Raw genomic sequence first — 27632 nt, 5'->3', positions numbered from 1 at the left:
TTTTTTTTTTTTTTTGCTGAACCATTCTACGGAGCCCCTCTGGTACCAGGGTATGAGGGAAAAATATTTTTTTGCTAACCTGTACCCACAGTTTAGTCATCTGTACCCACAGTTTAGTACCAGAGGGGCTCCGTACCATTCACAGTCATTTAGAGCATAAACTTTTTTTTTCTAAGTCAAAGAGCTCTGCATGGAAATTAACTGAACTCAAGAAACACAGTTTCACCGGACACTTTGGAAAATTTACAAACGGACTTATCGAGTACGCATCTTAATGTGTTGACTTTCAGGGGTTTTAAAAGAGAATTGGCAAGAGAGAAGATTGTTACTCAACCAAGAGCACACAATTCAACGGAATTCCAAAGATTTCCAGGAATCATTTGTCGAGTTAAAATGGGAAGGAAAAAAAAAAAAATCTCCCATGAAATCACCGTCAGGACGGTTTCTATTGGCAATGTAAAGAACTAGACAATAGATTTGATTACGGTAGTTGTCAACGGCATTTCACCCAGATTTTCTGAATCCTGTCCAGTGAATGTGAGGAAATACTTGACAGCAGCAGGAAAGGTTTCACTTTGGCGCTCTGCCCTCATTGCAGTCACGTCAAATGTCCCAAGAATGAGAGTCATTGTGTGCTTCCAGGCCTCTCATTGACATAAAGAGCGGCCGCAACGCGCCGTTTCATTGTGGATACGCCGCGGCTGGGCAAAACTTCAAACTCGATTGCAAACAGTAAAACAGCTATATAGCGCCACTGCTCACATACTTCAAGTTCTTCTGAGTGGGTCATAAAGCATTCACGGCATTATTTCATCAAGTGCCTCAACATTTCTGCCCCTTTCCTGTGAGAAAATAAAATCTGGATTTAGTCAGCACTATCCCCAGTGGGACCTTTTTTAAATGTTGAGCACTGCGGGATGCTGGTCATCCTGCAATTTGTTTCCCATCATAAATAATGCTAATGTAATTAATCACCATTATAAACACTTTATTTACTGTGCAGATAACGTTTGAAGTCACATTTCAACATTCTTCCCAAGGGAAGGGACTTCATAGGAATTGGGCGAGTCCCATTCTAATGTCGATACTGCTTATTCGTTTCGATAAGGGGATCGATTCTTGTTAGGTTAGGGAATGAAATAACACAAATGGGTTTGTTTGCTTTAAATCCAAAGTCAACCCAAACTTTTTTTTTTCAAGAATATGTTCTAGGCAGGCCCACTAGTTGAAACAAGGCATTCTGATTAATATTGCGTTTGTTGAATATGAGAAATCCAGCCGTTTTTTAGCTAGCTCTTGGTGGCGGCCATTTTGTCACTTCTGTCGACTGAAAATGACATCACAACTGCTTAGGGCTCAGAGAGCAACTAATCACGGCTCACCTGTTTTCTGAAGCTGAGCCACAGATGGTCGTTATCTGAGCACGAAACAACTTAGATGTCATCATCAGTCGACAGAAGTGACAAAATGGCCGCCCCCCAGAGCTAGCTACAAAACGGCTGGATTTCTCATATTCAACAAACGCAATATTAATCAGAATCCTGTGTTTAGACTAGTGGGCCTGCATAGAACATATGCTGGGAAAAATATGTTTGGGTTGACTCCCCTTTAAGCAGCAAACTCCACCCATTTTTAGCCATCTCAAGCGGCGGCCATTTTGTCATGTTTATTATATACGATGCTCGCTCTTGCGTCATTCACATTGTAACGTGAGCCCATCCATGGCAGAGAACGGTTTGCTTTAAGTTGCAGGCAGTTAAAGTGCAGTGTCCCCCCCCCCCCCCCCCACACCCCCCACCCCACCCCAAGAGGAATCAATAAGCAGAATCATCAGGCAAGCACACATACACTTCCCAGGAAACAAATTACTGGGAAGAGGCTCTCAAAAAGAAGCAGTTTTCGATGCCCGTGCTTATACTTCTCGCATGTTTTCTCTATTTCCCACACCTCATTGAGACTGGCCCTTAATTTTGAATAAGGATCTAAACAGCTAAACTAAAAGCTGAATGTGTGTAGTTAAAACCTTGATGCTGGCTGGTTTGACCTCGAGTGATCTCCGTTGAGTTAGAGTGACGTATTGTGTAATGCCTTGGACCTCCCTGTTTTTGTGTGGGATAATTTTTTTTCCCCCCCAACAGTTTTGGATGGTTGACAGATTCATGAGCTTTGGGGAATTTGGATTTTGATGTTCCACCCCTTACTCCTGACGAGCATTTACAATAATTAGACCTTTTAATTAGAGTGCCGCAGTGATTAATGATAGCGTTTGTAATGAGACCAACATGTCAGAGTTGGACTCCAATGCGGTAAAATAATGCTAACCACTTGTATTTGTGTGCGCCAACTCTTTATTCACCCTCAACAACCTTTGACAGCTAGATGAAGTGCTATAGATGCTCGAAAGGAGTCCCGAGTCGAAATGAAAGTGTAGCACCATTGTTTGTAAACGGTTGCAAGACCGCATGGTTTGTTTCATGTTGAGATGGAAAATGTCCATCCCGTCAAAACGGATTCATGAAGAAGACTGCGCGTCTCTTGTGAAACTCGAGATTGCTGTAGGCCCTTTATCGGCCTTTCGTCATATCCTCAAATGCCCTTTCACTTCTTCACTTTGCCTCGTTGTTCAGTCAAATTCTAAGTCTAGTTGAATTACGTGTTCTCCTTCCCTCTATATGCTGTGTAATCAAATCATTTACAGAATGAATGGAAACTAATTAACGTAGGGCTGCAACATAGATTTTTGGTATGAAATACAGGACAATCTATCAGTTATGAGCGCGTCGCTCAGTCCCGCAGTAAACAAGACACGGCAATTCTATAAAACAGGCCTCACCTCTGTTTACACCCGCCACCCCGCCCCCCACTATGGATTTAAAGTAGTGCTGTCAAGAGATTAAAATGTTTCAACTAATTAATCGCAACATTTTCCATAATTAATCGTGATTAATCGTATTTTTCAACTACAATTTTTTACGAAGCTTGGAACCAGTATTTATTTGAGTCAAATCTTGGAATTAATGTGGACTAAAATTAAAAGCATATTTTGATTCAAAGACTGTTCCAATAGCTTTCTTTGGTCCTTGAGTATGATTTGAATATGGCTTTTCGAAGTTACTTTGGATTTCTCCAATGAGCCGTCATGCAACTTTTTAAAGTAAAACGACGTAAAAGTCCGTCTTTGCGACAGTGACTCTCCTAAGTTTGGCTGGAAAGTGAGCAGAGGGAAACTGCCACAGGAAATAAATCAAACTGAGTTAACTGAGCACATTTTTTTTTTAATGCGTTATACCATTTTAATTAATCTCCGTAGTTAATGTTTTAACTTTGACAGCCCTAATTTAAAGCCATTGTCCAAGTTACCTTCTCTCATGTTGACATATTAGAGATCAATGTACGACCAGGGGAGGCTAATGCAAAATTGAACCAGCGCAGAAGTGTCTTCCGTGTCACAGAAGAACTTCTTTCAAAAATAAAAGCAACTGCATTTACCCAGACGTTGACGTTTACACACAATTTAGCACGGAGGATGTTCATTTCGCAGTGTGTTGGACAATGTGTTGCAGTCTGATGAAACCAAAGTTAAAACAAATTGGCCATGCTGGAATTCCTCAGGAGATATTTGGTCCAAACACAATATTTTTCATAACCAAAAGAAATAACAACAGCTACACAGTGAAGCATGATGGCGGCACCATCAATTATTTGGGGCTCCTTTTTCTTCGCCTTGGACTAAAGTGGAAGGAAGGCAGCTCTGGTCCTTCCTCCAAACCTGGAAAAGCAGCGCCGGAATGGCAATTTGATACAAAGTCAAGAGTTGAGCAGCGCCGCACAATGGCCTCATCCTGCACAAGCGGGCGTGCTCGGCTGATTTGTATGACAAACGGTCGACGAGCCCGAGCGCCTCTTTGCATACAACACGCAGGGCGGCCTACAGTCTTGAAATAGCAGGAAGCCCCCCCTCCCAGGGCAGAGCCTCCACTGAGATAATGCTGCCTTCTGCTTTGCCTTGGCGGGGAAGTCTGCGCCGCATGGCCCGCTGCTCTCCTCTTGAGGACATCCTGTTTGCTTACATTCCTGGAAGTGCAGAAAAGGCATTGCAACATAGCGAACGCTCTTTTGCTATTGTTTGGCACAATTGTTATGTTGTTGAGAGTCATTTATTCGATTTCCCCCGACGATATTGCGGTTCGGCGAGCTCCTGCTAAATTCTTGCTCAAACTGTTCATCTGGCCCGCTGAAATTTGATATGCGTTGGGGCTCACATTCCTCCCGCTCCCCCCGACGTGCCGAGTTCTTCGCTTTGCCCTCCGACTGATCTCACATTTCTGCAGATCTACACCACATTGTTTGTTTTGCTTCGAGGAAGCATGAATGAAGCGCATGCTCTCACAAGATTTATTGCAGAGGTTCAGTCGGACTTTTCTCTTCCCTGTGGCTAGGTTAGCGCAAGTGCCTCGGATGATCCCTGTACGTCATCTGCAAACAATGCAGCGGTGCCTGAAGAGTCAAGTTCGCGGTACAAAAATGACTGTAATATGCTTTCTTAAAGGGGAAGTCAACGTAAATGTTTTTTTTTTCCTTTTCAAGAATATGTTCTATGCAAGCCCACTAGTTGAAACAGGGCATTCTGATTTGTGGAATAAGTGTTAATCCACTCATTTTTAGCCATCTCTGGGGGCGGCCATTTTGTCTTCTGCCGACTGAAAATGACATCACAACTGCTCACAACGGCCAATCACGGCTCAGATTCGGGAAAACAGGTCAGCCGTGATTGGTCGTTGCGAGCAGCTGTGTTGTCGTTTTCAGTCGACAGAAGACAAAATGGCCGCCCCCAGAGATGGCTAAAAACGAGTGTATTTTGCTGCTTAACTTATACTCCACAAACACAAAATTAATCAGAATGCCGTGCTTCAAGTAGTGGGCCTGCTGGGAGCATTTCCTTGAAAAAAAATATGTTTGGGTTGACTTCCGTTTTAAGAAGAAAAAATAGCACTCACTGGTATTGTGCTTGATAAAACGGTACAGTTATGACATCATTAAATGTAAATATAACATATTTTCTCTCTCAAATTTTTATGCTTCAATTCAACGGACATGGTGCTGCTCCTTCTGGTGTGTGCACCTTGGCCTGCTGGGGGCAGTATAATACGGACATACTTGGAGTTGGTCACTCATTCTTAGTAAAACCGAAGCGTTAGTTGTCGCTCTTTGCAGAGGATAAAGAATATATTCCTGTGAATACGGCTGCACAATCAAATTATAATCACGATCACGGTTTTGGCTGCCACAATTAAATTCATTTGATCGTCGACGCTATTTCCATTTAAAATGCAGGCTCTGTTGCTCATCTAATCAAACACTTTCTCAACCAGGGGTTAGCCAACCACTAATAACAAGCAAGCACGCCCTGAAGTGCGAGCCTAAAATCGCTTGGTGGACTGATGAAAGAGAGTCACGAGAAAAGAAAGTATAGCAAAAATTGGAGATGACGAGCTATAAACAACATCAGAGCGTATTTATTCAGTTAGCCCATTTTAAATTCTTGGGTATTTTTTTACCGATTGTTTTCGTAACATAATGAATAATTGTGAATTAATAATCATGATTACAGTATCGGTCAAAAAATAATTGGGATTATCATTTTGGACACGACTCTGATACTATTTGTTATCTCATCTATGGCATTCCGCGGTATGTCTTAGCATAAATTTCGTGGGCCTTGAGGCAAAATGATGTTTTTAAATACACAATGTGTAACTCTCTTTTGTTTTAATGTTTAGTTTGACAGTAAACGTCATTTGGGGGTGGGAATAAACAGCCTGAAGCTGCTCACATGTCAAATCTTTGCTCACAAGTCAAAGCAAAAAAAAAAAATCGGCCAAATGACAGCTTGTATTTTGAAAAACCCGTACGTCGAGTCGCTCCACTCTCAAGGCGCCAACGTACTGTACTCAACTTGATATTATATGATAATATATATATATATAATATATTGAAAGTGTTTCAATCTTTGCTACATGTCCTCTACCCAATGGCCTCCCTCTGAAGCCCACATAAGTCTTCCCGGAGGTTAGCTGCATGATGCTGCAAATGGACACCACAACTCCCCGGAGATCACTTCTTGTGCAATGTCCTTGGCCTCTCTGCAGCGCGGATGTTTTCAAGCCGTCAGGTCAGTGCACATGGAAGATGCGCGTTTAATTTTTTTTTTCTTCCTTAAATCTTCAAACCCCGAAACCCGCAAGATCTACAACACTTTAAAATGACACCATTAACAACAACAAAAATCCTCTCGCTGCCATCTGCTGGTCATTCCAAGTCGATCTACTACGATTTTATTTCTATTTCCCTTAAATGGAATGATCAAAATAGGAAGTAGCCAAATAAACTGATATCACATGGACTCTTGCTTCATTCAACATTTGAGGTTTGTTGGGTTCTAAGTGATGGGAACAAACAGTGCTACTAGCGACATTATGAAACATCCACAGTGCAAATCTCAATTAGTGCACTGCTTTGCCTCACTGGTGACATTTGTTGCTCTACTAGGGTGGCAAAGTTGTACAACTCGTGTGCAGGAATGTCATTCCGTAGTAGACAATAGTATTGGGAAAAACATTCAACAGTAAGTTGCTTTACTTGTGTGCAGAATTGTCTTATTATGAAGGGCTGGACGGCGTTCCATAGACATGCTAATCTTTCCATGTGAAATGTTGCATTTTATAGGTCAGCTGCACAGTATTTAACTTTTGAGTACAATACTTTTCTATTAAATCCTTAGGATGTTTTGCTAACATTTTTTGTTTTAATTATATACAATTGTGTTCATGCACAGTGTTAATGTTCAAACTGTGCATAATCTTCCAATGACCTTTTACGAACAAAACCATTTTTAGGGGGATGAACAGTCTGGTGCTTAAGATACCGTATTTTAATGTTAGTCATTATGCTAGTCTTGGAAAGCTAGGTATTTTTTTAAGTGGTACTTGGTGTTGAAAATAAAAAAAAGGTGGAGTACCACTGATAAATTAAAATACATCGTCATTTTTGGCCGCAGTCATGATCCAAACCTCCCCCGGTAATTCAAAATGTGTTTAATCTGAATGTGCATTTGCCAAAAACGCCGTCCAGAAGAAAGTGAACCCTCAAGTGTGTCTTTCTTGTCTATAGAGTTTGTGTGTTTGAGTGAGTGCCAGAGCAAACCCAAACAAGAAGCAGAAGAACAAAGTGAGCGTTGCCGAAGCTGTTCTGCACTTGTCCGGGGGAGGGGGAGGAGGGGGAGGAGGGGGCGGGGCGGCGGTTTCACACATGTGGGCGTGACCAAGCGCCAAGAGCGGGCCGCCGCGCCACCACGCCGCGCGCCCATTGGCGGGCAGCGACCAAAGGCGGAAGTGCACGGAGCAGCGGGGATTCCCCGTTGGAAGTTCCCAACTCCGCTAAGTAGGCTATGTAAAAACACACACTTCGCCATATCTTCAGCCCCACTTCCTAACTGTACTTGCGTGTGTGTTTGTGTGTGTGTGCGCGCGCGTGTGTGTGTATGTGTGTGTGTAGAGAAGATCATGTTGTCCACGCATTCAATTCGACTTTAATCCCCAACGAAGGTAAGCGGGCGCTGAGTGGCATTCGTAACGTGACGTAGGACGCACGCAAATTGATCGTTGGTTAGCTTGAAGTTACACATCTGGATGGTCCGTTTCTTACTCTAAAATGCCTGTGCTGTGAATTTGATTGGAAAGTAGATATAGAGCGAGAGGGTGAACAAAAGTGAACAAAACTAGACGTAACCGTACCAATACGGTACATGGAAATATAAATAAATATGCCATTTTTGATTCAGGAACCTTTTTTTGAAGGCAGAACCTAAAGGGGCCCTGTGTACACTCATTAATAGTCAGACTCATTCTCATTTTACTCGTATTTTAGTTTGAAGTTGGTTTGTTTTATTGCTCAAGTTGCCATCGGATCTTTAAATGTCCAGTTAGAGGAAGTCTACTTGCATGAATTGCTTTGGCACTGTCATCATATTTACAGCTTTTCAGATGGTCATTTCATCATTAAGGTATTTCCAAAAATGTAAATAATGTAAGCGGGTTGCTGCAGGTACTTGTAAACCTTAAAAAGCTCGGATGAATTATTTCAAAGTCCAGAAGTGTGTTTCACAACAGCCTCTGGCTAATTTGTCTGCTTGATAAATGGGGAAATTGACACACACATAGTCATAAAACTGTTATCAATATATGATTTGTTTTTCATTCTTCACATCGGCTTCTACGTGCAGTATTGTTTTTTTTTTTCTCCCTATCGAATACCACATACTTAAAATGTGGTGGATAATTTGTATGCGTAGCTACGACAGTTAAGGGTGAAGGAAAAGCTTTAAAATGTATATTTCGTTGTTTTCTGCATGTGTCATGCTTCTGCGGAAATGCCAGTATCCTCAAACTGTTGTATCACAATGACAATACTTGTTTGTTGCAAATTGTGTGTGTGTGATGAATATTAAATGTGTCAAGATTTGTTAGCGGTGACATCAATTGAGCAAAAATGAATAAATCTAAAAATCGCATGGCACATTGCTAAACAAATGTCCCTAAAAGTATGATTACTGAAATAAAATTGACCCCACTCACAAATTAACTTCTTCAATATGGAATCAGACGTCTCAGATCTGTCGTTTCAGCGTTTTCATGTTCAGGCAATCTCAAACTAGAACCAGAATTGGACAAACAGATGACAGGACTTCCAACCTATTTTATGCATGTCTCAAAATAACTTTCAAACGCACTGCGCCCTTTCTTTCCTGCACTGGCTACGGATGGTTTTGTCTTTTGCCCACTTTTGACAACGACTTGCATTGACAGGTCCCATGTCTGCTCTGTCAGTGATGATTGTGGCGCACACAGCATGGAGAGGAACATTGGAGACCAGCTCAACAAGGCCTTCGAAGCTTTTCGCCAGGTCTCAATTGAAAAGGACAATGCCAAAAAGGAGCTGCAGCAAATGGTAAGGGGCGCAAATGACATTTCATTTACTCACCATCTTGTAGTGCCAGTTGGACTAGGAGAGCTAGTGAGCCGTTTGTTGTTAGGCTGCAACATTCACCGGCCACGACGTTAGGCACACGAGTGAAATAAAAATGCAATAGAAAATCTGTCAACGGCTCTTCCTTTACAAATGATGACAAATGATCAGTTTTGATTGATGCGGTCAGAGGCGCTAATTTATTTGTGGTTGCCTGGGTTAAAAAATGTCCGAAAATCTCGTGACTTCCAATGACAACCGTTGAAGCAGAAAATGAAAAAGACAGGTGATCGAATGTCAATTACTTACGCAATTAAAATGACCACACATCGAAAAAAAAAAGTTTTTTTAATTTATTTTATTTTTTAAAAACGTTTTACTAGCACCTTCCTGTTTCCTCTCCATTTCGTGTGGACCTTATGTCTTCATAAGGTTTGTAGCTTAACTATGACATGATCAGTTATCAAACTTGTAGGATGTTTAAGCATGTTGAAATGTTTCTCAAAAGGCATTGACTGCTATGTTAAAATGCAGCGCATTGCAATAAGAACAGCTTTGAGGTCAAGCAACATCATGGAACAGATTGTTGGAGGTTCCGCTGACTTGGATTGCGTAGGTGTGCCTAATGAAGCGACCAGTGAGTGTACATGCAACCGTTTGAAGATCACACTTCATCGCTGCTGCGTTGACGTCAAAATGCGACACGTAAGGCGGGCCCGACATCATTCCTGCTTGAAATTCTACCCCAAGATATATTTTTGCAGACTGAATATTATCAGCAATACACTCAAAAACTGCAAAGGCAGATAGAAGACCAGCAGCAGCTGATTGCCCAACTGAAAGCTCAGCTGTCTGCAACGAGGGAACCATCGGGTGAGTGATGCGATGCGATGCGATGTGTCTAATCCATTTCTTTGTGGCACTTGGTGATAACATTTTTCTTTGGGATGACACGCAGCCACATGACACGGCTTTGCCACCTGCGTGCTGCTCATTGACACTCTTTTGCATTCTAAGGGGAGGCCAAATGCGAGTCGTGCAACCATCTCGTTGATGGGGCCAGCGCACATGGGAAAACACAGCATCCGGTAGGTGTGCTCTTTTCTATCAACTAAGCACTTTTCCACAAACGGTCTTCCATGACAATCATGTGTACATTGCTTGCAATTTTTTTTTTTTTTTCTTCCCGCCAGTCAATAGACGACATTCGGACTCCATTTGTGATCTATTTATGAAAGACAGATGTCATAAAATATTCATTCATCCTTTTTTTTTTTTAAAGCTGCTTATTAGGGCTGTCAAAGTTAAAGCATTAACTATGGAGATTAATTTCAATTTTATAACGCATTAAAAAAAATTAACTCGGTTTTATTTACTTCCTGTGGCAGCTTCCCTCTGCTCACTTTCCAGCCAAACTTAGAGGCGAGTCACTGTCGCAAAGATGGACTTTTACGTCGTTTTACTTTATAAAGTTGCTTGACGGCTCATTGGAGAAATCGAAAATAATTTGCGCACTTCGAAAAGCCAAATTCAAATACCATTTGAGTCGTACGTCTTTGGTGTTTCGTTCAATAGTTTCGTATTCAAGGATCAAAGAAAGCTATTGGAACAGTCTTTGAATCAAAATATGCTTTTAATTTTATTCCATATGAATTCCAAGATTTTTCCTCAAGTAAATATTGGTACCAAGCTTTGTAAAAAAAATTGTTGTTGAAAAATACGATTAATCGCGATTAATTATGCAAATTGTTGCGATTAATTCGTTAAAACATTTTAATTTCTTGACAGCACTACTGCTTATCCTTGTGAGGGTCGCGGATGGACAGCTTTGTTAGAACATTTTGTGATAAACTTACTGAACAAGGTAGAAATAAAAAATATCTAATATTGTTAAAAAAATAAGGTCAAATAAGGACAATATTACAAGAGCATGGCTTTGAGATTTATTCATGTTGTTGCCTCCATTTTTAATAGCACTTGTCCCCATTGAGGTCACAGGCGAGCCGCAGCCTACCCCGGCTGACTTTGACTTGGACCGGTTGCTAGCCAATCACAGGGCTCGTGTAGCCAAACAATCGTTCACATCTAAGGACAATTTGGAGTCTTCAATGAACCTAACGTGCGTGTTTTTGGAATGTTTGGAATGTGGCAGGAAGCCGGAGAAAAGCCAGGCAAGCAACAGGCGAGGTTCAACCTCAGAACTGTGTGGCGTTGACATTTTGAGGACACCGAAAATAAGCTGCTGCTGTCATTTACGTTTTATTGATTGATTGATTTATTTATTTATTTTTGACCGCATTGTTCATCATAGCCGTAGTTCAGGTTTAGCTGCCAGGCTGTCCGATTGTGGTACTGCAAATGTCGTTATCGTGACGTGGGAGGAGCGCAATGAACTGGCGCGAGCTCACTGGAACCTGCGAATGAAATGCAGCCGTTTGGAAAATAAGACTTTGGTCATGAAGGGACTTGTCAGAGACTTCATCTTGGCTGTGTGATGCTTTCAGGAAACTTGAGGGCTTTCTGTGTGTTGCTCAACAGCGGCAACAAGGTGCTTTCTTCAACAAGAATATCATATATATTTGAATTCAAAATGATATGATGCTGATGTCCAAATGACATTTTCCATTTTGCGCAACGTTTTACTGGCCAGTAACTGCAAAATGATGTCACTGGCTGAAAATGCCTCACAAACAACAAGCCCCATGTGAATTTGCCCAAGTGGCCTTGAACTGCATTTTCACTTCACAAGATGGCGCTAGAGGACAATGTTGCTGCGAGTTTGAGTTCAGCCTGTTCCACTAGCACGCACAAATGCAGACGTGCTTGCAAAATTCACTTCAACTGTTATCATCACTACATTCCTGACACTTGGAAATAAAAATGATTTTTTTAAATTTATTTTTTTTATCAGGAGACTATAAGCACCGTTGCTGTTGCGCCACTAAAGACTGTCATGAACAGCGTTGACTAGTAGGTGGTTTTTTTTTTTTTCCGCCTCTCTTTGCACCAAGACGGGGCACAAGTTGAAGTGTGCGCTTGTGTCTCAGTTGTGCATTTGTTTGTCAGTCAGGACATGCTGGATGCACTGGAAGCCATTCACGGGACCTTCCGGCAGATTCGCTCTCTATCTCGAAGGCAAAAGGATCACCTGAAGAGATTCCGCGGAGGAATAGAAACTGCAAATGGTACTTGTCCTATATGTTGAATGGGAATATCCAAAAATATTAGTCGCATACCTCTGAATTGTCCGCGGACCTCAAATTCCATTCGCTAACGCTAAGGCCGTGATTATCCTTAAAGGTTACACTTGGGCCTTAAATCTGACGTTCAAAAGTGTTAAAAATGCTTGATTGTCCTCCGTTTGTGTGTTATGAATAACTTGTCAGTGTTTCATTCTTTTGGGTGTGGAAGGTAGTTTACATAAATAATGCATCATTGTACAATTGATGAATCTTTAATAATACATATTTCATATATAAATACTGCCAGAAAATTTCCGAAAATATACTACCGGTAAGTAAGTGATATAATATTGAGGCCTCAATGACGACCTCTAATTCAGGTCACATTAAGTGAACGAAAGATCTTGGGTGACTTTTAGCAAACGTCTTCAATTTAGCTTTGTTTTGCATCATGGTTAAGTCGTCATTGGAATAAAATACGCAAGAAATGTGCATGTGACTTAGGGCTAATTCAACTCACCATTGTGTAATTCTGGGCTAATACTGTATATACGCTGTATATATCACGTGCAATATTTATGCACCTATTAACTTCTAGTGTGGTTGCAAATTATTTGTGTGAGACTCTCACCTGCCACATCCCCGGCAAATCTGCACAAGTATTGTGCTCCGTTTTTGTTGACACTTCCACAGAGGTGTTAATACAGCAATATGTTTTCTAGTTGTGCTTGTAGTGCAGTGGTGCAGTTGCTCAGGGCTCAGGTAACGAGCAATCGCGGCTCGCTTGTTTTCTGAAGCTGAGCCAGATGTTAGTTTTAGCCAGAGGTGGCTAAAAACGAGTGGATTAAAGCAGCACTGGGCAAGAATTTGACCGTAATAAAAAATGTTCACAACTCTTTTGATGAAACATTGACTCACAAGTAGTTGAATGGGACATTTGTCATACCCTGGGGGAGGGGTCTGTATGTTTTTTACTGGCACTAAGCCACTTTGAGGAGGATGGGAGCAACCCTGGCACACCCAAAAAAAAATGCAAATGTCCTAAATTGCTTTACGGCATACGTCACTTCCTCCTTTCGCTATAAGGACGGAAGTCGATTCAAACGTCTGCTGGTGTCATGGCAGAAGCCCCAAAACAAACAAAAAAAAACGAAAATAGCGTTTGAACAAAATTCGATTCATTACTTCATCGCTATTCATCTTTCAATAGAAATGTAATTCAGTCCGACTTGCAGGCCAGCGAGAGCTCGGGATTTCACCACACTACGCGCTGGCGCGCATGGGAAATGTGGTTGGCGTTTGTCAAAACACCGCCGCTTTCGTCCACATGGCGCTGCCATAATCAACAAAAGCTGACATATGACACAGTGTCGCTTTAACTCTTGTTCCGCAAACGCAATATTTATCAGAATGCCTTGTTTCAACTAGTGGGCCTGCATCGAACGTACTGTTGAAAAAAAATTAGACATTATTTTGACACCTCTGGTTAAAATTTGAGCGAGAATTGTCCTGTTTCTATGAACAACCTTTGTTTTTACTGCCAATGCCACAGGCACCTGTTGTTACGCCTCCACCATATTCACTTTAATAAAATTTTTTTTTTTTTTTTTTTAAATCGTTTGTGCGCTGTGTGACAGATCAGCAGTTCTCCATGCCCATCCAATGCACAGACAGCGCAGCAGAAGCCGAAGCCCCTTTCTTCTTGGCGACAAGGTCGACGGTGGATATCCCAGTGGTGCCCACGTTGCTGGCGTCGCGCGGCGCCAGCCCCGACGACCGGGACTCTGTAGACTCACTCTCCAAATTCAGTGTCAAATTCCCGCCTGCCGTTGACAGCGAATACGACTTCCTGAACAGCGCCCCGGAGAGGCACGTCGCTCCGACCGTTCCCGCGAGGCGGCCCCTCAGCGGCATCCCCGCGGCGGCCGACAACAACGGGGAGGAAGAGGAGGAAGAGGAGGAGCCGCCGCCCCCGGAACTGCCCCCTTTTGTCATCCCGACATTCCCCGCCCACACCACGTCCTCCTCGCTCTCCCAGGAGGACGTTCGGGGCCCCCAGCAGGTGAGAAGCAGGTCTGAGAAAAGTAGTAGCAAATTATCGGTTTCTGGTCGCTCTTTGCTAATGGAGGAGTGCAAGTGTGTGAAAGTCCAAAATAAGCGCTGCGTGGAAACCTGAAACACATTACCCTGTAATGAGTTCTAATCCCTTGTTTTTCTGGTGAAACTCTGCGGTTTGCTTCCGCTCGCGTATTTGCCGGAAGGTGTGAGCCAGATGGGAGTGCCGCTCGGTGTCGGCATCTGACAGAATCAAACGCGCCTGGTGATTACGACGCGTACCTTTTTTTTTTTTTTTTTTTTTTTTTTTTTTTTTTTTTTTTTTTTTGAATTGTCGCATATTTCATGACATTCATTCATGACATGACAGTTGTAAAAAAGTAAGTAGTAGTCATATTTTGACCTCCCGTAACCTTTCAATGCAACCGTTTCCGCTCTCACAGAGTGTACACACATATTGTGTTGTTATTGTTGTTTTTGTTGTTGTTGTTGTTGTTGTTGTTGTTGTTGTTTTTTTGCCCGCGAATTAAAACGCCGCTTTCTTTCGCCTCAGTCTCTGTGGAGCCCCGAGCTGTGCGAGGCGGCCGGCGCGGCAGCAGAAATGGCCGCGGCTCAGAGCAGCATCCCGGATAAATGTGCCTTCTGCCACGCCGTGGTTCCTCAGGAGCAAATGAACAGCCACCTCTACTCACATTTCTCGGATACGGATCAAACTCACCGCTGACTTTGCGGAGCCACGGCCCAGAGACTTCATGTAAGCGTTGGCCAAAGTGCTGCCCCGCCGCAAAGTACGTTCACTGTACGGGACACTGCAATGAGACTTGAATCCATTTTATTTAATAATTGAAGAATTGAATGGTACAGTCCGCCCCCAACAAACTCCCCCCCCCGCCCCCGTATATTTTTATTTTATTTTTTTTCTAACAGGCCTACACAGCTGAGATTTTATGATGATGCATAATGAGGAAATAAAGCCAACAATGGATTTTTTTTTTTTATTGTAAGGTGGACCGAGGTGTTTCGTTTCTGTATTTCGCAGGACAATTTGCATCGATAACACCATTTATTTCATTTTCAATTAATTGTAAAAAAAAAAGAGAGTTAGTGGCGCTTGATACAGCCTCAATTGGGTGTCAAATTCATTTGTGTCACGAGCCCCCGTGAAACCGTGAATGTCTAATCATGCTGTATACAGAAATATATACCGTAAGTCGTTTTGAAATTAGCAATCAAGGATTAAAAAAAAAATAATAATAAAGTGTTTGACTATAATTCTGGTTATTTTTAAAACTTGTATGGTCAGCATACAAATGCTTGCAATATCTCCAGTTGATTATAAGTGAAGACAAGTTGCAATTTTGCCCAAAACACACATTAAACCAACGAAATGTAGAAATATATGGCGGAGAGACATCAAAATCTTTAAACAGGAGGTCAACCCCAAAATTTTCTTTATCCTATATTCTATGCGTCTCCATTAGCCTAAACGCGGCATTCTGATTAATATTGCCTTTGTGAAATGTGGACAAAATGGCCGCCGCCTGAAATGGCTGGTGGATTTTGCTGCGTCTCTCATATTCCGCAAAAACAATATTTTTCTTTTTTTTCAAAACTCTGCTGGCCGATAATAAATCAATTTAAAACAATGGAAATCATAACAAAGATACGTATAAGTTTAACATTTCTGTCATTCTGAAATGTTCATTTACTGTAGAAAGCTACATGGAGCTATTGTTTACGTACGTTTTTCTTACGATTTTGAAGCCAATATTTTCCTCTTTACTGAAAATGAATATCGGCTCCAAATATCGGTGATCGGCCTCCTTGACTGCTAACAATCGGTATCGGCCCTGAAAAAAGCATATCGGTCCATCTCTAGTTTAGACTAGTGGGGCCGCAGAGAACATCTTGTCAAGACAATATTGCGGTTGACTTTGCTTTGAACAATTCTGTAGAATGTGTCAAATTGATTGTTGCCCCATTGAGGCAAAATGGAGCTCACTTCAGTTTCGGCTAGTTTACCATCTCAAAAATAACAATGTCATCTATGGGAAGTTGCGCAACATCCATAAGACCAGTAATCAAAAAGGAGAATTAGCTTAGCTATTTAGTTCTGTTTTTGCCTAACCAACGACTGACCCCCCCCCCCCCCCCCGAGTTACAGGAACTACCGTGTGTAATGTTTCATATTTCTTAATTACATTGAAGAATTGTGGAAAGATTCTCCTCCCACAAACCTGTTGTTTCATTTAGCACAGTAATGTGAAGCAGCTGTTGGTCGACCGGCGTGCTGTTTTTCTGAAACATTTCCAAGTTTGCCGCCGTTTAAGAAGTTTATGTGCCATATGTTCATTAGACACGGCAATTGGTTTTAGGACTTAACGACACACAGCAATCAGGCACAAACGTGCCGTTCAATTAGCTCAATTACGTCCTCATTTGCCAGCCTCTGCTTGTGTACTCTACATATTGTTTGATAACTAGAATATTTCTTTGACAACTGAGCATTAGCTCGCCGCTCGAATTGATCATCTTTGGCGTTCTGAGATGAGATGAGATTTTTGTTTTCTCTTTAAATTGCAAAACACTCATGAAATCTGTGTTCCGGTCTGATGAAACTAAGGTGGAGTGAATTCCGTACAGTTCCCAATAACTAGTCTGTCAGTGTTAATGCAAAACCTTCAGACGTTTACTAGTAGCAAGAAAATGTCACGAAATGCCCACTAGAACATCAGAGCTTCATTTGGGGGGTTAATCAGAGGCGCTTGAAACGGTGGCAGGTGTGTGATGACGCGATATATAAAAAGCTCATGACACTGTATAAAATTTCATGATATTGTAAAAAATAAATAAACAAAATTAATATATATTCATATATAAAAACATCACAATATTCAGTCTTAAACATAGGTTGCATCAAATTAAACTGCACTAATAGACTAACCACCAGAGGGTGCTGAAACTGCACGAATGGAAAACAACTTGGGCTTTTAAACAAATTTGCTGCGATAAATATCGTGACATGATGACGGCAATTTTAATATTGCAATATCACGATATTTCCGATATTGTCACAACCCTAATATATATATATATATGTATATGTACTGTATATATGGGTATACATGTGTATATATATGTGTATATATATATATATGTGTATATATATATGTGTGTATATATATGTGTGTATATATACGTGTATATATACGTGTATGTGTATATATACGTGTATGTGTATATATACGTGTATGTGTATACATGAATCTGAATGTGATAACGGTAATTCTTAACCCATAGCCATATCCTAGTTATATGGGGTGTGCACATTTTTGCTACCACAATATCTGAGTTGTTAATTTTTGTTTCCCCTCTCAAAAAGATTTAAAAACAAAATCCAGCTTTGTACAGGTTATAATAGTGGAAAAAGTTGAGATGATCTATATTGGTCTCATTTGAAGCGGGGTGTGTAGACTTCTTATATCCACGGCGAGCTGATATTTATTTGCGCAGAGGCTTTAATTGCGTTTCATAAATAGCACTGCAAACATAGAGCTTTTTTTTTTTTCCTCCTCCATTTACCATGCCAAACATTTAAATGTTTATTAGTGCTTTTTTTTTTTTTTTTATTGACACACCACGTCATTTTACATTCTACAGCACAGCATGGACAGCGTGCGTTACTGGAGATGTTTTTTTTTTTTTTTTTTTTGTCTGGCAAATACAGATCCCTAATGATCCTTTCTGGTTAATCTGTGAAGAGTCGAACATAGTGCAGCCTACACGCTTTTCTCTCTGGGAGCATGAACAGCTGCTTGCTCATAATTACGTTGTCATTCATTGTTTGGAAGTGCCACTGACAGCTCGTATTCTTATAGTTGCTTTATTTATTTATTCATTTATTTATTATGACCAGCAAAAGTGGCTCCCCGTTGTGTGGAGAGTGTGAACTTTTGTGCCCTTTTTAAAAAAAAAAAAAAAAAAAATTTTTTTTTTTAATTATTTTGTTTTTTTTTCTAATTGCTTTTTATCTTTTATCTCGACTTTCTACATGCATGCTGCGGCAAATTTGAGACAGATTCAAGCCACGTCTAACATAAGACGGCCGCGCAAAAAGATATAAGATCTGGACTGAGGTGGATATGTAGCGGCCTGATTACAAGGTGTCAAAATTGCCCGGAGCCCGAAGGTGAAAGCAATCAGGGGTGAGAAGATTGTGGCATTCGTGAGGGGCAACTAATTATCCAAGTCATTTGTGGAGGGAAGCATTGCAGGCAGCTCGAGCCCACCGACTGGTGACAGATTGGTGCGGAGGAGAAGGGGAGGTGTTAGAACAATGGGGCCCAGTTCCCCATCATTACTGCACGCTAATCAGCAGTGCTGCCGCACCACCAGTCGGTGCTGCAGACAGTTCGGGGTGGGTGTGGGGGGGAAGTCAGCCGGGGGGGGGGGTTAGGGAGCAGAGGGTGCAAAAGTATTGGCGCTCAGCCACTGCTTGTTTAGTCTCACGGCCGTTTGCTTTGAGAAGCAGAAATTGTAGGGAGATTCACGAAATAACATTTCTGCTATGCTAATCAATCAAAGTCCGTTTTGGGCATTTTAGAATTGAAAACAGCGCTAAACTGTACTGAAAAGTAAAGAATGAAAAAAATACCCCCCAAAATACATGCCTTGAAAGCGACATATTTTGCATGAAATCAATTTTTTATTTTTCCGAAAATATTTTTTTTTGTTTTGTTTTATTCAATTTTTTCTTTTATTTTATTAGTTTTAGATTTTTGTACGAGTATTAATCAAGTGCAAGGTTTAATTTTTATTTTTATTTTTTTAAAGTCACTAAATATTGTGCAATAAAGTAAACTATTCTGTATATAAATTTAACCCTTTCATGCACAGCGGTCACTGCAGTGGACTGCCATTTAAAAGTGGCTTTCGCCTATATTAATTCACCTAAAAAATATATTTACATTTTAACTTACATCATCAAATCATAATTAATGCATGAAAGGGTTAAAAATATATATTTGAAATTAATTAATTACTATAGGTGAAAGCAACTTTTAAATAGCTGTCCGCTGTAGTGACCACTGTGCATGAAAGGGTTAAAAAGAACAGACAGAGACCAAAACAAAGGACATTTTCGCTCTATTTCTACTTAGTTGTAGTTATTTTTACAAACGGAAAATGTAGTTTCAGTCATTTTTGAAGCGCTCTCATTTTTATTTCATTCCATGAACACAAGTTTTTTTTTAATTTTAGTTGGACTTATTTTGTTCTTGTTGTTGTTTTTTAACGATAACAACCTTGGGCAATTCGTTAAGCAATTTGCCATGACATTTTCAAGATCATGACCAGAATTTTATCCTCACATTTCTTTTCAATACCGTCCATTTCTGATCACGCTTCCTCCTTATCGCTCCGAATCATTTTAAAATGCCTCTTCCATTTCTCTCTTTCAACTGCCACCCAAGTTGACAATTGATGCATGGCATCAGTTTTAAAAAAAAAAAAGCCGTGTTAAAACAGACCCAAGTTCAGAGTGAATGTTGAATCCAAAATGTTGAGTCCAGTGGAAAGCAAACACAGCTAGCAAGTGACATGACTTGACTGCCCTCTTCGCATCAATGTCATTGAGATGATTAACAACTTAGGAGAGAAGCATATTCCTCGGTCTGTGCCCGGGTCACCGCTGGCATGAGCGGGTGCCAACTCGCATGGCGACGCGAGCCGAGAGCATCGCCTCCCGCTCGTCTCGCCGCGCGACGGGCTCCTTAGCGTTCGAACAAAACGTGTTGCAGCCATCCTTGCCTCTGTTAAGTCTCACAACATATCCCCACCGCCCCCCTCCCACTCGCCCCCTCCTCCATTGTGGAGCGCGTTGCTCTCACATGAGGCTTGGAGCAAAAGATTTGGCAGTCACAGCTACTGATGACAGAGGCAGTGGTGCGATCGCACCCACAACCCCAAAGGACGCTCGCATTACAGGCGGGTGTTCAGTACACATGCATTGCAAAGGCACGTTTTTGTTTTTTTTTTTTTTTTTTGGGCAGCCACTAACCCCTGATAATTATTTCAAAGAATTGTCGGATAAACGCAACTTATGTTTACTATTAATTTTTTTCATGCTGCAATATTAATGTTGTTTGCATTGCAAAAAAAACGTTACTGGAGGTCCCCAGAAGGCAAAATGGTAAGCTCACTACAGGGGGTGTCACAAATACCAATTTAAATCGGAAAATCGGTTTTACTTTAAAAGATGTGAGTGCTTCGAATCGGAAAATAGGTTTTGCTTTGAAAGATGTGAGTGCATCAAATCGAACTGAATCGAATCCTTACACATGTAGGGTTGTCACTATTTCATATTTTTAGACTATTCTATCGATTAGTCTATCGATTAATCGCATGAAATTGTATTACAGTGCAACACAAAACCCTTTTCACCCCAGACTGCTGTTTGGCAACCAATTATTGTGGTTTATTTGGTATTTTTTAGTGAGTAAAATAAAACACAATTGAAAGGCTGGACTGTTAAAAAGACAAATACATTTGTCAATGGCAGTGAATGAGTTAATAGTCGTCGATTAATTGACACCTGTAGCACCGCCCCTGAATCGTATCGCACCCCATGTATCGAGATACGTGTTGAGTCCTTTCATGGAGTGTTGTTATTATTATGCTCATTATCAAGTATTCAGCTGTGGTTGCGTGTACGGTTCTGATCATTCCATGATGAAACGATTCTTCTTCAATCAGCTTCTTTGAAAAATGTTCTTTACATGAAATTTACGATGTTTATTGCCACTGCCAGCTGAAGGCTACAGTCAAAGTAAACATAAAACAAAGAGAATTACACCCGTATTTAAAGGTGGAGTTTTGCGTTCAAATTGTAAGACCTGACGATAGAATATTATTTAAATGATCTTTGGGGGGGAGGGGCTGAAACGGAACGCACCATTTGTTTGATCAATTGAATTCGACGATGGTCACGTGCTGCACATAAAGAAGCGTCCGGTGTGTGAGTGTTTTGAGAGACATTTAGCTGCCAATTTTAGCACCCCTCAAAGTGCGTCTCAAGATGTCAGCGGGCCGTTATTACGTTGCGCTTTGTTAAGTGCCTGAGAAGTTGTGGCGCGGCGGCGGACGTTTGCCGGATGAGGCCTCGCTATTCTCGGGGTGAAGGCAGCAGCAAAGAATCCATCCTTTTTTCCTTTAATGACCTCGCCTTGGCGGCGCGAGGACGACAGGGAGCGCGCTCTTGACTTGAGCTAAATTTGCCAATTAACACCTCCGATAACAGGCTGCCTCCGAACCGCGCCCGCCGCAGTTTGTTGTCTGATCTTTTAATGATCGTCCTTATTTCCTTCCTTTCATCCAGATAATCAAATCCTCCCGGATCACATCTGCAACGCGCGTTTTCGCTTTGCGGCGATTGATCATCAGACCGGCCGTGATGTCGGACATATTTTCGCTCCTGATCCTTATGCGCCGGTTGGGCCGGCAATTTTTTTTTTTTTTTTTTGCACGTCCCCATATGGCCCACGTGCGGCTTCAATTAAGCACATGGCCGCGACGCGAGAGACGCCATGCTCAATTTGCCGCCTTCTTTTTTTAAATTTTTTTATTTTTTTTATTGGTGTCATGCTTGAGAAAAACAACAGAGCAAGCGGCGTCCTCAATAAATGAGTCTTAAAAGGCCGCCGCCTTTTCAAATGAGAACACCCAAACCACTCCCGCCTCCTCCCGTCGCAGTCACCCCTTTTGGTGCCGCACATGCTTATCAGGCTCCCAAACAACACCTAGTGCAGGTGTGAATATTCAAATCCCCAGCGAGAATCGCCGTGGGCTTTCTTGGCTTGTCCTCGGAGTCCCCTTACATGCTGCAGCCTTGGGGCCGCCATGCTGTTGGCTAACGGCAACTTGCAGAAACACCTTTGGCTAAGTGTAAGGTGGACGTCCGCTCAGCAAATGTGCTTAATGACTGACGAAGCCCTTCTCAATTGAAATCGGCAATCTAATTGAAAAAAAAAAACAAAACAAAAAAAAAAAAAACGGGGCGCATCCCATAAAATCGCACGGCTAAAATGTCGAGTTTTGAGATTGTGTTAGATTTTAAAAAAACAAAAACATATTGAAAGGCTGCATGATTGATGGATTTGAGTGATTATGTTTGGTAACGCATCTTAATCTGGATTTGTATGAATGCATTGTTCTCTGAGAAACTTTAGCAATTTTTTTTGTGCCTTTTCCAAACAGGGAAAAAAAATTGACCATTATCATTATGTGTTTTTTGTATTTTTGACCATAGTTGTTTCGACTAGCTGTTTTCGAACCGAAGATGAATAATTCATCGATGACAGATTTTTGTAGCCTGAAAATGCTCACATTTTAAATTTATATTTCATTGTTGTCATACATAACTAGGGTTGTCAAAGTGAAAGTGTTAATTTTGGAGAGTATATTTTATAGTGTTAATTTTTTTTTTTTTTAAACGGTTAACTCCATTTTATTTACGTCCAGTGCAGCCAAACTTGCTCGACGGCTCATTGGAGAAACCCCAAATAATTTGCGCACTTTGCAAAACCGAATTCAAATACCATATCGGTCGTACGCCTTTGGCCTATCGTTCCACATTTACACTTGACAGGAAAAGAATCGTATTCAAGGATCAAAGAAAGGTATTCCAACAGTCTTTGACTGGAAATATACCTTTGAAAACTTTAGCGGCTTCTGACGCCCGCAAAGACGTTGGTCAATTTTCCAGCCGGATCACGTGACCGAGGAGCCCCGCAAGGTTCTCGCATCCTGCCTCTGAAGCGGACCACCTCGCCGTCACATCTTGATAGCGACGCGCAATGTGTCCCGCTCAAAATATTCAGTGTTAAGAAACCATCTGGCTTTCACGAGAGCCGAATGTCATCCCGGCAGGCCCGCTTTTATCTGACTGACACCTCCGAGAATTAGCGGGAGGACGACTTTTCTGTCTTGTGCCTCGGATGAGACGACAACGCCGCAGTGTGACTCGTCCTAAAATCGTCCGGCTCCGTCCAACGAAGCGAATATTGTTTGGTCATCCTAGGTGGGGAGACGCATCGCGTTTTTTATTTTATTTTATTTTTTTTTTTTGGGCTTATTCCGGTGGAAGCTGCGAAAATGCGCTCACTTGCAGTTGGGCTTGCCAATTCTTAGAAAATGTGTACGTCCTGTGCCAACGCTCGCACTCTCTCTTTGTCCTTCGGATTTAATTGAGGGTTCTGCATCAGATTGCTTTCGATCTATTGAGGGCTCGAGCGGGTGTCGGTCCGGCGCTCGATTGGACTCGTCTAATGTGATCCGGTGTAAGAGCCGTGTGAAAATTCTTTCGAAAGCTCACTTTTGACGCTTAACCCATTTGGGCCTAAAGCGCCTGCGTCAACAGCTCCCCAAAACCGTCGGTCGCCTTTGGAATTACCCTTGAAAACCCGAAGCTCTCCCAGAAATTCAACACTTAGAAAATGATTCATATCTCAGCCCCTGTAGCAGACAGAAACATAATTCATAAAAGAATTAAAGAGCTTATTAGACATGTGGCTTTCACACAGGCAGAGTTTATTATTATTTACTAGTAAATAATAATGTATTATGTTTCAATCGAAGATGTAAAAATAATGTGTCAGTGCAAGAGAAGCACTATTTTAATTAAAAAAAAAAAAAAAATCGAGTGGTGATGATCATCCTCTATTCTGTTACAAAGACGTCAATATCGTCATTGTCTACAAACGATATCGTATCACGCTTGGCTGGTTCCACCGGTTCAAAGTCCATAAGCGCGTCGTCTATGTATCACTGCCGTTACTTATTTCAGAGCTCCCGGCGATCGACGGCGTCCGCCATTAGCCTACGGCTCGAAGAAAAGAAATCGGCGACATCCTCCGCGGTCTCGCGACACCGTCACATGTATATTCTGATGCATTAAATTGCCTGAGAGACGGAGAATTGGATTAAAAAAAAAGACACCGCTCCCCGGATTTGAAAGAAAGACGCAACAGCGCTCCCGGCTCTAGTGGTAGAAACGCGGTTATGCGCTCCCGTCCTTAATGGCTTCATTCGATAATCGACAATGCCTAACAAATGAGTTTGACCCAATGTAAGTTTGGGAACAGCATTCGTTATCACCAAATTCATTTTATGTCTGCACTGGTTCATGCATCATCATTATGTTGATGCGCAAACCCTCAGGTGTCAAACCCAAGTCCGGGGCCCAGATCTGGCCCTCCCCATCATTTTTTTTTTTGTGGCCCACCATCATGTGCATCAACTTTTAGGATTTTTGCTCATATCTGTACCAGATTTCTAATTGTCATATGTAATGTAGAACTTGTTGACTTTCCCTTTAAAGCAAAAAAAAGAAAAAGCATTGCACTGTACGGCAATGGCGTGGCATTTTATCATACTGAAAGCGCTTAAAATTTTCAGCCCCCAAATTTTCTTGACAATAATAGGCTCTATATGCCTCCACGAGTCAAAACTTGATATTCTGATTAATATTGCATTTGCCGAATAAATGACATTGATGCTATTTTACTACTTTAATGCCAGTTTTGCCCATGTTTTGACAATGTGAGATTTTGTTACGAGCACATTTCACCGGGCTGCAAATGAAACCTGATCCAAACCAATTTTTATTTTTATTTTATTGTTTTTTTTAAATGAAAGATTGTCAAATTCGCCATCGGGAACAAAGTGGTCAAGTTATACATGGACGTGAGCTTCCTATTTTCCCTTGCCCAAAACAAATTGGCTGCATATTTTGTTCACACCTCGTGTAACCTGGGGATGGCAAGCGCAGTTGTCCCTCGTCATACCTGTGACAACAGGCTGCAAAGTGCTCCCTGTGCCCTAATCTGCAATGCACAGTTGAGACTTGCTGCTGCTGCTGCATGTTCATGTTGTTTGCTTTTTCCCCCTTAGCTGCTGCTGCCTATGCGACTTAAGCCATTTCTCCGATATTTTCGATTTCCACCCTAAGGTCCATGTACTAGTCCTTAAAAGCCTTCTGCTGTTTATTATTTCTTAAGTAAATCGTCTCATGGTTTGCGCTGTAATTGGTAAGAACATTCATCAACATGTAATAGTTTACTTGAGCATTTCAAGCGCTTTGTCGTTAAAAGCGCCACTCGTGCCACTCTGCATTTATTCGCCACTGCTTTCTCCTCAGCTGACGCTGACAGCAGCGCTACTCTTCGGCAATAGCGTCCGGCTCCTGTTGTCGACAAATTCGGCGCGGCCGTGAAAAAGCTTGAAAAGGTGAAAACAAAAGGAAAATACGTCATCGGTTTTGATCATACTTTTGGCAATTGGCTCATGGTAAGTCAACCTATAGTGACGACCCAAAACATTTTAATAGTTAACATCTAGCACATGAAAAAGGGAAGTCAACCCGAACATTTTTTTTCAAGAATATGTTCTCAGCAGGCCCACGAGTTGAAACAAGGCAATATGACTAATATGAAATATGAGTTAAGCAGCAAAATCCACACGTTTTTAGCCCTCTCAGGGGGGCGGCCATTTTGTCACTTCTGTCGACTGAAAATGACGTCACAACTACTCAGGTAACGACCAATCACGGCTCAGCTTCAGAAAACAGGTGAGCTGTGATTGGTCGTTACCTGAGCCCCGAGTAGTTGTGATGTCATTTTCAGTCGACAGAAGTGACAAAATGGCCGCCCCCTGAGCTAGCTAAAAACGGGTGGATTAACTCCTATTCCACAAAGGCAATATTAATCATGCCGTGTTTCAACGAGTGGGCCTGCACAGAACTTGATGTCAAATAGTGCAGTTTTACCTCCCTAGTAACATAAAGTTGTCCAAGTGTGTAGAAATATACAGTAGTGAAAGGCAGATGTGGGGGGGAACTACTAGTAAATCGTACTAGTAAAAACAAAGAGCGTAGTACATGGATCATAAAACGGATATCCAATAAATGCGCCAATGGCTTTCCATTCCGTAGCTGTCTTTTATGTTTACTCCTACCCAAATCACGAGAGAATTTTTGCCCAAACACACACTCACTCACACACATCCACCAAAACGGCACGTTGGCTTCCAAACGAGACCAATAAAGGGCCGCTGATCTCAAAATGGCAGTCAGATTGGGATTTCAGCATCAGCAGATGGTCAGTGGATGCTTTTTAAATGAGTAACACCACTGCCTGCTTTTGGATTCGGATCAAGCGTCCGAGTAGTACGCTACTGTCTCGTCATATCTGCCCGTGCGAATGATGTCACCATGAGAGCGCCTCAGTGCCACTCACTCGTCCCGCCGGCCGTGGGACATCCCCGCCCGGTTGCATTATTCAGCAACTGCTCCTTACCTCTCCAAAGCATGAGGGACTGTTGAATATTTGAAACATATATTTGGCTTTGTTTGTTTTTTTTTTGTTGTTTTTTTTTTTTAACGTGTACGGATGATTGTCGTGGTGGTGGGTGGAGACGTTGCCAGCTGGTGCTGCCTGGACGGTCACCAAGGCAACTTGCCGAGTCTGTGGAAGTGATCCGCTGGACTTGGCAGTCTCGCGAGGGGACGTCGCGGACAAGCGGGCTCCCTCGAGCGCCTTTTTGTTTTGTGCGCCGAGGAATTGATGGCTCATTGATCGTTCGGCTGTGGCCGCCTTCGAGCGCGTTTGACGTTAACGCGTCATTCAGGCGGACGCGTACGGTGAACACCTGCTGTATCGCGCTCCTCGATTCACGCCACCCGTTATATGAGCGACTGTTCGGCACAGATTAAGTTATTGCTTGTTTGTGTTTAAAAAAAAAAAAAAGAAATACCTGGGAACGGGACCTTGGAAAAAAAAAATCTCATGTTAAATCGTAATATTGAGGGGGGGTAAAAAATCGGTGATTATTTTTCTAAATTGTTCAGCCGCAGATTTTACAGTATACATGGAAGTCTGTATGTTTCGATGCTCCGTGTGCGTTAAAGTAGCAGTTTGATTTATGATTAGCATAATATTTATGCTAATTGTCACCAAAATGGTGCAGAGTAGCCTGCGGGACTCTTCTAAAAAAAATAGCTCCGTTTTTGTTGTTGTTGTTGTTGTTGTTGTTATTGTTTGAAAAAAAAAAAAAAAGGCTCAACTTATCAGTCAGTTTTATCAAATATTTTTTGTTGCTATTCTTTTTAAATCACACTTGCGCTGGTGTAAATTTGGTCATTACAATACATGTGTGGGAAACAAAACAAAAAAAAAGCAAATTGTAGCGCATGATCAAGTCATAGTTCGTGGAGAACAACGGTGATATTTACTGCCAATTAATTTGAACAAATTTGTTGATTAAGAACTGCGTATCAAACATTTTGTATTAATCAGTAATCAAGATGTAGCTCTCAGT

The 27632-nt window shown here is 41.7% G+C and overlaps 1 protein-coding gene across 1 annotated transcript in view; it reads left to right on the top strand.

Moving 5' to 3' along the window:
* tank (TRAF family member-associated NFKB activator) overlaps window positions 1-15579 on the top strand; it is a 39132-nt gene extending 23553 nt beyond the window's left edge. The window contains 9 exon segments of the mRNA XM_086052172.1: window positions 6049-6172; window positions 8865-9006; window positions 9789-9897; window positions 10042-10112; window positions 11936-11994; window positions 12091-12209; window positions 13844-14268; window positions 14815-14970; window positions 14972-15579. Of these exon segments, the coding sequence (XP_085908298.1) occupies window positions 6129-6172; window positions 8865-9006; window positions 9789-9897; window positions 10042-10112; window positions 11936-11994; window positions 12091-12209; window positions 13844-14268; window positions 14815-14970; window positions 14972-15019 (1173 nt within the window). The 5' untranslated portion in view covers window positions 6049-6128 and the 3' untranslated portion in view covers window positions 15020-15579.
* Window positions 15580-27632: the final 12053 nt, after the last annotated feature.

The sequence above is a fragment of the Filicampus tigris genome, chromosome 14, assembly GCF_054856515.1.
Source record: "Filicampus tigris isolate MCC_2025a chromosome 14, RoL_Ftig_1.0, whole genome shotgun sequence".
Taxonomy (NCBI): Eukaryota; Metazoa; Chordata; class Actinopteri; order Syngnathiformes; family Syngnathidae; genus Filicampus; species Filicampus tigris.
This window is presented reverse-complemented; position numbering and strand designations above follow the sequence as displayed.